This window comes from Gopherus flavomarginatus, chromosome 8 (genome assembly GCF_025201925.1).
Source record: "Gopherus flavomarginatus isolate rGopFla2 chromosome 8, rGopFla2.mat.asm, whole genome shotgun sequence".
NCBI lineage: Eukaryota > Metazoa > Chordata > Testudines > Testudinidae > Gopherus > Gopherus flavomarginatus.
The window spans coordinates 107918945-107931079 of record NC_066624.1 but is presented as its reverse complement, the minus strand read 5'-3'; the positions used below and the strand labels follow the sequence as shown (position 1 = coordinate 107931079).

Below are 12135 nucleotides of genomic sequence, written 5' to 3'. Positions count from 1 at the left end.
GCAGCAGCTGTGCCATGCGGGCTGCCCCTCAGCAGGGCCTCGTGCCCGTGGGCTGCAAAGTCCCTCCAGGGGCTGTGCCCACGTATGCTAATGGGGTTAGGGAGCAAGTCTGGGTCCAAAGTCCCCTGGAGAACGGGGCTATTACCGCGGGCCCGGGCACAGCCTGTCACAGGCACCGCTCGGCTTCCCCGCTGCTCCCGTCCTGCCCGTCCTTGCCATGCAGCTCCCTGTGCCCGTCCTGCTCTGCCTCGGGGCCTGGCTGTCCTGTGCCAGTGCCGCCATCCCAGGTAAACCAGCCTTCCTTCCCCAAGGGGCAATTCCCTCCCCCCACACACACACGCTGGGGCCTGAGGCCAAGCGCCGGACGTGGCTGCGAGAAGGCGCGAGGTACCTGGCTGCTCACCCAGGCTGTTCAAGGGAGGTATTGGCTGGCACCGTGCACGCCATGGCTGGCCCGGGATCCCGGGGTGGGTGCTGACTAGGGGGCACTAACACTTGGCTCCAAGGCCTGTAGTGAGTCAAACCCCCACCTGACCCAGGCCCCTTAGGGGCCCCGACTGCTGGGACTGGGGGAAGGCACAGGGATTCCCCCGGTTCTAAGGCGCTGGTGACGCGGGCGGGGGCGTCGGTGGCTCAGCGGTGTTTGCCATCATGCAGCTCAGAAAGGGTTAACTGGGCTGTCGGGCAGGGGGAGAAGGGGAGATGGATTCACCTCCTGGGGACGCTTCCCCCTCCATCCCCCTCTGCCGGGCACGGGGATTCTGCCCCCAGGGGAGGAGCCACAGGGGCAGGACTGGGGGCCCCACGACTTCAGAACTGGCCCTTCGGGGCCCAGTGCTCCATGGATCCCTGCAGGGAACCCAGGCCAGCCAGACCCTGTCTGACTGTGCGTGTCAGGGCGCCGAGCCCCCAGGCAGCGTCTCTGACGGCACCGGCAGCCTTGGCAAACCATGTACTTTTTTCTGGGCACCCAGCCGCTGAGAGCCCTCCGGCTGGCACAGAGGGGCGAGGTTTAGAGGGAGTAAAGGCAGAGCAGTGCCAGGCCGCAGTCGAGCCGTCTGGGCGCTCGCTGGCTCCAGCCCGTAGCCCTGAGTGCCAGGGTGGAGTTGGGAGTGCAAAGGCCAGGTCGCAACCCGGTGTCACAGAGTCCCCAGGCGATGCTCTGGAACTGCTCCCCACAAAGCCAGTCAGGACTTTGGGGAGTCTCCTCTCCCTTGGAGCAGACTGTCTGCAGGGCAAGAAGCTCACACGGCTTCACCTCCTGGGTCTCTCCTTGGAGCATTCAGCATCCTCTGCCCCTCCGTGCGCTTCCCACAGCGAGCCCACCCCAGCGGGGTCCTGAGGAAGCCACAGGGTCCTGCACCCCCACTTTGCAGTCAGACGTGACTCTTAGCCAGCCAGTAAAACAGAGGTTTATTCGATGACAGGAACAGGGTCTAAAACAGAGCTTGTCGGTACAGCGAACCGGACCCCTCGGCTGGGTCCATTCTGGGGGGGAGTGAGCCAGACCCCCACATCTGCCCCCAGCCAGCTCCAGACTAACCACCCCTCCCAGCCCCTCCTCTCTGCTCAGCTCCTTTCCCGGGCCAGGAGGTCACCTGATCTCTTTGTCTCCAACACCTTCAGCTGGCACCTTTGCAGAGGAGGGGCCCAGACCATCAGTTGCTAGGAGACAGAGTGTCAGGCATTTAGGTGCACTGGCCCTTTGCTCTGCCAGATACTTAAGAACTGCCATGGGGACACTGAGGCACCAACACAGTATTCAGAGAAAACATTAAGAACATTCCTAGTTCATCACACCCGGCTGCTTGCTAACTTCTCCTTCCCTCTGCGTCCCGGCCCAGCGCTGGGGGAAGTGCCTGCCTCTGGGGTGGGGATTGCTAGGTGTGAACATCCCAGCCAGTGGGGCTCCCCTTGGCTTTGCCTCCATTGAGCTGGTTTGGTTTCAGCCAGTCTTTAATGCATCCTTCATGCACCCCACCAGCACCATGGCACTCATACACCCCACCACCAGCCCTGGAACAGCTGTTAAACCCTTCACTAGCTGCACACAGCACTGCAAACACAGAGGGAAACTGAGGCACACACAGGCATAAACATACTACCAACCTCCCCCTTCGCCCCAGTGTGAGGTGTCCAGCTGGGTCCGGGAGCCAGGCGCCAGGACCAAGCAGTGCAGCCAGGGCTGCTCATGCACTAGCTAGTGGCATCTAACGGTGCCATCTCAGATTTCTTGTAGGGCTCCTGCACCCTGCTCCCAGCTGCTGCCATCCCCATAGCTCCCTAGACAGCTTAGCCAGGCCCTCCCTTCCAGCTGCTGGCTCCTTCCCCCATCTTCCCCCCAGTTCCCTCCCCGGCCATGCACCCCAAACAGACCTCCCAGTTCCTGGACACCCTTCTCCCAGCTCCTTAGCTGGGCACCCTGAACAAACTCCCAACCCCTGGGAACTAGGCTGGGCTCTAAGGGCTGAGACGTGCTAAGAGGGAGCCTCTCCCCCCTCGCATCCCCTGGACCATTTGTCAAGCCCTGGACCAAGCTAAGGCCAAGTTGGTCTGGTCAGATTCCCACCTCCCAGCATTCGATTTGGTGCCAAATCGGGGGCAAAAAGTTAAAATCCCAGCAAGAAAATTCTGCAAAACCTGGCTCCAAGGCCAGCTTTGTTTGGAGCCAGATCAACACTGAATGGAATTGTCGCATTGTGGTGCATTGCCTCCTGGGAGCTGAAGGTGTGGTGCTTGAGGCCCCAATTCACTGTACAGGCCAGATACCCTGGGCAGACTACACCTCCCATGATGCACCATGCAACTCAATCAGTGGGACTCTGCTTTGCATTGTGGGATATGTAGTCCTCCCGGGACCCCAGCCCAGGGGACCAGACAGGAGGCTGGGATGTGCTAGGCAAATGCAATTAACGTTCTATTGAACGGCTTGGAAATTAACACACAGCATCTCAGATGGGCCAAACCCACCCGGCACCAACATCAATGGGAAACAATTGGAAACGGGGGAAAAATCCAGATTTTCCTGTGCAAAATAATTGCACAAAAATTGCTCTTTCTGTCAGCAAATCATCCCAGTGTCCCACCCAGACAGAGGGCGGGGCCCGCCCCAGGGCACCATGGGTCCCAGGTACCACGACGGGTCATGGCTGGGCTCCCCCCAGCACTGTGAGTGCTGCTGAGTTGGGGGGTAACATCACGCTCAGGAGCTGTTGTGGCCAGTTTGGCCACTAAAGCCTCGGCAGCCTCGTCTGGCTGGCCCCTGCCCTGTGGAAATGCTGTGCTCTGGGCCCCCGCCCGGTGGGGGGAGCTGGATCCTGGGAGAGTGGGGGCTGCTGCTGCATCCTGCAGGGAGGTTCCAGCCAGGCCCTGGCTCCGGCTAGGAGGTGCCACGCCTGGCTCCCGCACTGGTTTGCAGCTGTTGCGTGGCTGTGCCCAGCTCGGCATGTGCCCTGGTGTAAGGGTCCCATTGTGGGCTGGGCCGTTCTCAACAGCCACGAGTGATGGGTAAAGCTGGCTGCTGCTAGGACTTACCCCACTCCCCTGTCTCTGTCCTCCCCTCTCTGTGTCTCCCCAAAGTGGAGGAGGAGAACCCCGCGTTCTGGAACCAGCAGGCAGCAGAGGCCATCAAAGCGACCCTCAAACTCCAGCCCATGAATTATCAGGCCAAAAACCTGATCCTCTTCCTCGGGGACGGTGAGTCGAAGGAACATCCCCCACCCCACCCCCGCCGGCATCCTCACCAGCTGCCCTGAGTGTGGGGCGGTCTGGCTAGAGGGCACCTCTGGGCTCCTCCCCATCCTCGCTGGGTTGTGGGAACTCAGCCGCCCCTCACCCTGCCCCAGGGGCACTGGCTCACAGCTGGAAGCAGCCCCCTCTCCCCAGCTGGGGTCCCCTGGCGTGTGGGGTGACGGGCCTGGGTCATGGTTTGGTGCTCTGATGCGGCGCTGATGGCTTGCTGGGGGGGTGGGGGGAGGGGAAGCAGTGTCCTGTGACTGCAGGGGGCTGGGTGGGGGCACATGGATGGCGCTGGGACCGTCCCGGGGGCTGGGAGGCTACACATGCGGGGGAGGGGAGGCCAATGGTGGTGCCCGGCTCTGATGGGCTCGGTCTCTCTCCCTGCCCAGGAATGGGGGTCCCGACCATCACCGCCACACGGATCCTCAAGGGGCAGCTACAGGGGCAGCTGAGCCCCGAGATGCCGCTCGCCATGGATGCCTTCCCCTATGTGGCACTCTCCAAGGTGCCGTCTTCCCCCTTGGGCGCTGCCTGTCACCCTGGAGCTGCTGCCACCGTCCCGCCTGGTGCCACCAGGGCCTCGGGCATGGACGCCCCAGCAGGGAGTGATGCATGGCTCTGGCTTGGGTGCCATGAGCAGTTCCTGCTGGAGAGACCCCAGGGCCCCTGCTGCTCAGTGGGACTGGGTGGGGTGCAGCCCCCCAGCCCAGGGCCCCTTCCCCTGCTCACTGGCAAAAAACTGGGGCAGACCCTGGGGGTGGGGAGGGGAGCGGAGTGACTGTGGAGGATGGGAGGGGGATTTCCGAATAAATGCCCAGCCAGAGGGGTGGAGGCTGATTTTTCTGGGCCCCACAATTGTCTCCCTGAAAGGCTGGGGCAGGGAAGGGACAGGAAGCATTGGCAAGAGGGACCCCCCCCTCACAGCCGGCAGCCCGAGACCCCACAGTTGAGTGGGCCGGAACCCCCATAACCAGGCGGGCTGCGACCCCACAGCTGGGTGCGCCAGGACCCCACAGCCAGGTGGCCCAGGACCCCCACAGCTGGGTGAGCCGGGACCCCACAGCCAGCTGGGCTGGGAGCACTTTCCCATACCACATAGCCCGTGGGCCCCCCGAGTGCCTGGGAAGTACTGAGCCCAGGTCTGGGGGTGGGGGTCCCCTCCCCATCACCTGGAGCCCCTCGTCTAACAGCTGGCCCGTGGGCTTTGCAGACCTACAACGTGGACCGGCAGGTGCCGGACAGCGCGGGCACAGCCACGGCCTACCTGTGCGGGGTGAAGGCCAACTACCAGACCATCGGGGTGAGCGCCGCTGCCAGGCACTCCCAGTGCAACACCACGCTGGGCAACGAGGTCGTGTCGGTGCTGCAGAGAGCCCAGCGAGCGGGTAAGGGGCTGGGAGCAGGGGGCAGGGAGCCAGTGGGCTCCAGCAGCCTGGGGGATGTGGGGGTGCAGCGCTGGCACTGCTCAGAGGCTGCCGACAGGCCTGTGGGCACGGCACAAATGGCAGGAGGGCTTCCCAGCTCAGCGCCAGCCAGGGACCCCCCCAGCTGTGGCAGCAGGGAGAGTCTGTGTTTGAGTCCTGACTCCAGTGCCAGGCAGTGGGTTACCCCACCTGCGACAAGGCTGGCAGATGGGCTGGGTATCTTCAGTGTCCGCCCCCCGCCCGCCCCCCCCCGGTGTAGCCATGTCTGAAGTGACAGTTCAGGAGCGGGCGGTTAATGCTCAGTGTCCGGCTGTCCCTGGCAGGGAAGTCGGTGGGGATTGTGACCACGACGCGGGTGCAGCACGCCTCACCTGCGGCGACCTACGCCCACGTGGTGAACAGGGACTGGTACGCCGACGCCAGCATGCCGGCTGCTGCTGTGCAGGAGAACTGCAAGGACATCGCCTGGCAGCTTGTCCACAATGTCGACTTCACCGTGAGTGGCTGTGCCCCACGGGCATTGCTGGGCAACCGCTGCCCCACACAGCCGCCCCCTGCCCCGAATGCCCCCCCACCCCAGCAATGCAGCGTGTGCCTGCCTGGGCCCGGTTCCTGAGGGGAGATGTAGCTGGCTGGTTCCCCACTGCCCCGTGTGCCCGCCATGGGCAGGATGGAGGAGAGGAGACAGCCAGGCCAGCTTCCTCCTCCCTGGCCTTGCTCTCGCTGCACTGCCCACTCTCCGTGCAAGGGGCCAGGAACTGCCTGGCCATGGGGCCTGAGTTCCCCTCGGCCCCACAGACGGGCATCCCCCTCAGGCAGGAAAAGGGCAGGGTGTCTGTGAGCTCCCCCCGCTGCTCGCTACACCCAGCCATCAGCCCCCAGACACCAGTCAGGCCCCATGGGGAACCCCACATGGGATACCGACTGGTGTGGGGCAGGGTGGAGGCTGAGGGGAGCTCAGCCCTCTCCCTCTCGCCCAGGGTCTAGAGGAGCTGGTGAATGTGCCGCCTCTGTCCATTTCCTGGCCAGGTGATCCTGGGGGGCGGGCGGAAGTACATGACCCCTGTGGAGACCCCGGACCCCGAGTACCCCGGCAACACTACCCAGAACGGGATGCGCAAAGATAACAAGAACCTCATCACCCTGTGGCTGGAGTCTAAGCAGGTGACTGGCACATCGGGGCCAGGAGCCAGCTGAGAGGCTGGTTGCCTTCGTGAGGCTGCGGTTGGTCATCACAGTTCACTCCCCACATTGGACAGCAGTTCAGTTCAGTGCAGCCGTGGGCATCTTCCTGGAGGGGGGAGGCTGGGACCTGGCTGACAATGCAGGGTCCCCTGGGCACGGGGCTGGTGGGTGCAGACAGGAGGGCTGGGTAGGGTCCCCTGGGCACGGGGCTGGTGGGTGCAGACAGGAGGGCTGGGCAGGGTCCCCTGGGCACGGGGCTGGTGGGTGCAGACAGGAGGGCTGGGTAGGGTCCCCCGGGCACGGGGCTGGTGGGTGCAGATTGGAGGGCTGGGCAGGGTCCCCTGGGCGCAGGGTTGGTGGTGCAGACGGGAGGGCTGGATAGGGTCCTCCGGACATGGGGCTGGTGGGTGCAGACGGGAAGGCTGGGCAGGGTTCCCCGGGCGCGGGGCTGGTGGGTGCAGACAGGAGGGCTGGGCAGGGTCCCCCGGGCGCGGGCTGGTGGGTGCAGACGGGAGGGCTGGACAGGGTCCCCTGGGCAGGGTCCCCCGGGCACAGGCTGGTGAGTGCAGACGGGAGGGCTGGGCAGGGTCCCCCGGGCGCGGGGCTGGGCAGGGTCCCCCGGGCGCGGGGCTGGTGGGTGCAGACGGGAGGGCTGGGCAGGGTCCCCCGGGCGCGGGGCTGGTGGGTGCAGACGGGAGGGCTGGGCAGGGTCCCCCGGGCGCGGGCTGGTGAGTGCAGACGGGAGGGCTGGCCAGGGTCCCCCGGGCGCGGGGCTGGTGGGTACAGATGGGAGGGCTGGGCAGGGTCCGCCAGGCGCGGGGCTGGTGGCTGTAGACGGGAAGGCTGGCCAGGGCCCCCCAGGCGCGGGGCTGGTGGGTGCAGACGGGAGGGCTGGGCATGGTCCCCCGGGCGCGGGGCTGGTGGGTGCAGACGGGAGGGCTGGCCAGGGTCCCCCGGGCGCGGGGCTGGTGGGTGCAGACGGGAGGGCTGGCCAGGGTCCCCCGGGCGCGGGGCTGGTGGGTGCAGACGGGAGGGCTGGGCAGGGTCCACCGGGCGCGGGGCTGGTGGGTGCAGACGGGAAGGCTGGCCAGGGCCCCCCGGGCGCGGGGCTGGTGGGTGCAGACGGGAGGGCTGGGCAGGGTCCCCCGGGCACGGGGCTGGTGGGTGCAGACGGGAGGGCTGGGCAGGGTCCCCCGGGCGCGGGGCTGGTGGGTGCAGACGGGAAGGCTGGCCAGGGTCCCCCGGGCGCGGGGCTGGTGGGTGCAGACGGGAGGGCTGGCCAGGGTCCACCGGGCGCGGGGCTGGTGGGTGCAGACGGGAGGGCTGGGCAGGGTCCACCGGGCGCGGGGCTGGTGGGTGCAGACGGGAAGGCTTGCCAGGGTCCCCCGGGCGTGGGGCTGGTGGGTGCAGATGGGAAGGCTGGGCAGGGGTTCTGGCTGGTGACGTGCATGTGCTGGGATGGTGGCACATGCAGCCCTGCCTGGGCACCCATTGACCAGCTCTTGGGTTCGTTCCCTAGGGCGCCAGGTATGTGTGGAACAGGACGGCCCTGCTCAGCGCTGCCAGTGACCCATCCGTGACGCACCTGATGGGTAATGGGCCCCAAATCCTCCCCCTTCGGCCCCTCCCCCCAGGGCAGCCTCTGCCCCCTCCTCCGGCTGCTCAGGGTGGCATGTCCGGCTCCCAGCCCCCATGGCCATTTGCAGCCTGGTTCCCCAGCGTGCGCCCCCCTATCTCATCTCTGTTCCTCCTTCAGGACTCTTTGAACCTGGCGACCTTAAATACGAGCTCCTGCGGGACTCAACCCTGGACCCGTCCCTCACCGAGATGACGCAGGCGGCCATCCGGATCCTCAGCAGGAACCCCCGGGGCTTCTACCTCTTTGTGGAAGATAAGTGGGGCTGAGGGCAGGCCATGGGGTGCAGCTGTCCCAGCCCAGACGGCTGCCCTTGCCTCGGGGGTGCAGAGGGGCCCAGGGCTGGGCGTTCCCTGCGCTCCCCAGCCTGGGCTCGTGGAAGGGGGAGCAGGTGGGAGGGGTGGCCAGGAGCTGCCTGGTGTCCCAGGTTGAGGGGCAGGAGCACTGGGTGACTGTGGCACCTGCCTGGGCCCCCCAGGCCATGGGAGCCCCCTGCAGCCCATCACCGTGTGCTCTGGTCACACAGGAGCCAGAGCCTGCTTGGAGAGCGCAGAGGGAGAGGTCTTGCTGCAGCCTGAGGGGGCCAGAGGACGCCCATCCCCACCCCAGGGTGATCGTACAGCAGGGTGGGGGGGAAGCTGCATTCAAGGCCCCCAGGCCCCCCGCCCCCCCCCCCGCGGCTAACGCCTGCCTGGTCTCTCTCCACGAGGCAGGATTGACCACGGGCACCACGAAGGCGTTGCCCAGCGGGCGCTGACGGAAGCCCTGGAGTTCGACCACGCCATCCAGAGGGCGGGCGAGCTGACGAAGGAAGCCGAGACCCTCACCGTGGTGACGGCCGACCACTCGCACGTCTTCAGCTTCGGTGGCTACACGCTGCGTGGCAGCTCCATCTTCGGTACGACCCCTGGGCTGGGGGCTCGACACCAGGATCCCGGGGCTTTGGGCCCACACGTGCCTGGGCTCCTTGGAAGCGCTGAGGCTGCTCCTGCTCCCCGCTGGGGGCTGCAAGCCCTGGAGGCTGCTGCTGACTGCACGATGGGCCATGGGTTCGAGCTCTGCTCGCGGCACAGCTGAGGGCAGTACCCGGGCAGCTGAGGGATACCTGAGCCCTCTGCCCCACGGAGGCCCTTGGCAGGGCAGAGATTGGGCCTAGGGCTCCCATGGAACTGGGATGCCCATGTTGCCCCTGCCCAAGGACCTGCAGGACTGTGGAGTGGCAGATCCACCCACTCCTGTGCCCAGCCCCCTGCTGGCTGCGCTGCCCTTTGGGGGGTATCACCAGGGACCCCTGTGCTGTCCTGGGGACCTCCCAGGACATGGTGGCTTAACGCTGCTCCGGGACACCCCAGCTTGGGCCTTATCTCTCGGTCGGCTCTTCCTCCCCACAGGCTTGGCTCCAGAAGTGGCCTTGGACAGCAAGCCATACACGTCCATCCTCTACGGGAATGGGCCCGGCTACCAGATCAGTGCCACGGGCCGGCCCAACATCAGCAGCTCTGAGAGCGGTAAGGGGCCACGCCGTGGCGTGGGAGGGGGATGCTGGCAGGGGGTGACTGGAGGGGCACAGGGGTCCCTCCCTGCCAGACTTCACCCCCTGTGCCCAGCACAGAGCTGGCGTTTCCAGCTATGCCCCCGAGGCTGCTGCCAGCCGGCGGTGCTGACTGTATAGCACGGGCAGGCATGGGCTCTGCCCAGATACCAGCACACACACCCCGCCCCAGGGAGCAGAAAATGGGGGGGCAGTGACTCACGGGGCCCTTACGCTCTGTTTGCCCCTCTCCCAGAGGAGAAAGGGTACCTGCAGCAGGCGGCCGTGCCCCTGAGCTCGGAAACACACGGCGGCGAGGACGTGGCCATCCTGGCCAAGGGGCCCATGGCCCACCTCTTCCATGGGGTGCAGGAGCAGACCTACATCGCCCACGTCATGGCCTACGCCGCCTGCCTGGAGCCCTACACGGACTGCCCGGGCCCGAACTCAGCCCACGCCAGCACCAGCCTCCAGCCCCTCCTGCTGGGCTCCCTCCTCCTGCTACTGCTCAGCTAGCCCCCCCCCCCCCCCGCCGGACTGTAGCGCCCCCCGCAGCCCCGTGCCTGCAGTGCTGGGCTGTGCTGGCTGCAGCCACAAGAGGGCGACAGCCCGTCCGCTCCCTGTGGGTGGGGAGGGGGTGTCTGTGTGAGTGGCACCAAACCACTGGGCAGGGGGAGTGGGCAGCAGACCCCACCCAGCTGAGTTGTGGGGCCCCAGCGCTTGGACACAGCCTGGGGAGGGGGGATTGTCGCCGACTTGGAACAAAGAGATTCCAGTGACCAAATGGCCTGCGGCTTTCTGAGTGGAAGAAACTGGGGGGGGGGCACTATAGGGCGTGTTGTGTGTGTGGGGTCAGGGACTCCAGGTGACTTCTGGGGGGGGCAGGGGGTGCTGTGTGTGTGTGGAGGGGGTGCAGTGGACTCTAAGGGATGCTCTGTGGAGGGGGAAGGACTCCGGGGGCACTGTGTGTGTGGGGGGGGGACTCTAGGGGGTGCTGTATGGAGGGGGGAGGACTCCAGGGGGCACTGTGTGTGGGGGGGATCTCTAGGGGGTGCTGTGTGGAGGGGGGAAGGACTCCAGGGGGCACTGTGTGTGTGTAGGGGGACTCTAGGGAGTGCTGTGTGGAGGGGGGAGGACTCCAGGGGGCACTATGTGTGGGGGGGGATCTCTAGGGAGTGCTGTGTGGAGGGGGGAAGGACTCCAGGGAGCACTGTGTGGGGGGGGTATCTCTAGGGGTGCTGTGTGGAGGGGGGAAGGACTCCAGGGGGCACTGTGTGTGTGGGGGGGGGGGACTCTAGGGAGTGCTGTGTGGAGGGAGGAGGACTCCAGGGGGCACTGTGTGTGTGGGGGGGGTCTCTAGGGAGTGCTGTATGGAGGGGGGAGGACTCCAGGGGGCACTGTGTGTGTGTGGGGGGGGGACTCTAGGGAGTGCTGTGTGGAGGGAGGAGGACTCCAGGGGGCACTGTGTGGGGGGGGGATCTCTAGGGAGTGCTGTATGGAGGGGGGAGGACTCCAGGGGGCACTGTGTGGGGGGGATCTCTAGGGGGTGCTGTGTGGAGGGGGGAAGGACTCCAGGGGGCACTGTGTGTGGGGGGGACTCTAGGAGGTGCTGTGTGGAGGGGGAAGAACTCCAGGGGGTGGATGGACTCTAGGGAGCACTCTGTTCTGCGGGGCTGAAGGGGTGAGGGACTCCAAGATGTTCTGTGGGGGGGTAGGTGGATGGGCTCTAGGGGGTGCTCTGTTCTGGGGGGGTGAGGGACTCCAGGGGTGACCCTAGGGGAGTATACTCCAAGAAGGCACTGGGTGTGTAGGGGTGTGTGTGGATGGACTAGGGGGCACTCTGTGCTTGGGGGGGGAGAGACACTCCAGAGTGCTGTGTATGGGGGGGGGGATGGATGGACTCTAGGGGGCACTCTGTTCTGGGGGGGGTGAGGGACTCCAGGGTACTGCGTGTGTGTGTGGGGGGTGGATGGACTCTAGGGGGTGCTCTGTGCTGGGGGGGTGAGGGACTCCAGGGGTGACCCTAGGGGAGTATACTCCAGAAGGCACTGGGTGTGTAGGGGTGTGTGTGGATGGACTAGGGGGCACTCTGTGCTTGGGGGGGGAGAGACACTCCAGAGTGCTGTGTATGGGAGGGGGATGGATGGACTCTAGGGAGCACTCTGTTCTGGGGGGGTGTGAAGGACTCCAGGGTACTGCGTGTGTGTGTGTGTGTGGGCAGTGGATGGACTCTAGGGGGTGCTCTGTGCTGGGGCGGTGAGGGACTCCAGGGGTGACTCTAGGGGGGTATACTCCAGAAGGCACTGGGTGTGTTGGGGGTGTGTGTGGATGGACCTGGGGGCACTCTGTGAGGGGGGGGTGAGGGACTCCAGGGGTGACTCTAGGGGGGTATACTCCAGAAGGCACTGGGTGTGTGTGGGGGGTGTGTGGATGGACTAGGGGGCACTCTGTGAGGGGGGGTGAGGGACTCCAGGGGTGACTCTAGGGGGGTATACTCCAGAAGGCACTGGGTGTGTGTGTGGGGGTGTGTGTGTATGGACATGGGGGCACTCTGTGCTGGGGGGGTGAGGGACTCCAGGGGTGACTCTAGGCGGGGTATACTCCAGAAGGCACTGGGTGTG

At 65.9% G+C, this 12135-nt stretch overlaps 1 protein-coding gene across 1 annotated transcript; it reads left to right on the top strand.

Annotated features, from left to right (window-relative positions):
* The first annotated feature begins 3445 nt into the window (after positions 1 to 3445).
* LOC127056218 (intestinal-type alkaline phosphatase-like) lies at positions 3446 to 10030 on the top strand. The gene is made up of 11 exons (XM_050963733.1): positions 3446 to 3457; positions 3528 to 3696; positions 4128 to 4243; positions 4949 to 5123; positions 5486 to 5658; positions 6192 to 6326; positions 7867 to 7939; positions 8104 to 8238; positions 8690 to 8881; positions 9375 to 9491; positions 9771 to 10030. The coding sequence occupies exons 1-11, from the start codon at positions 3446 to 3448 to the stop codon at positions 10028 to 10030; spliced, it is 1557 nt and encodes a 518-aa protein (XP_050819690.1).
* The last annotated feature ends 2105 nt before the right edge of the window (positions 10031 to 12135 follow it).

Bases quoted from the DNA above. Each gene is read 5' to 3' on its own strand.
- LOC127056218 (XM_050963733.1), top strand. The intron at 3,697-4,127 runs GTGAGTCGAAGG...CTCCCTGCCCAG, and splicing joins GATCCTCTTCCTCGGGGACG to GAATGGGGGTCCCGACCATC. The intron at 7,940-8,103 runs GTAATGGGCCCC...TTCCTCCTTCAG, and splicing joins ATCCGTGACGCACCTGATGG to GACTCTTTGAACCTGGCGAC.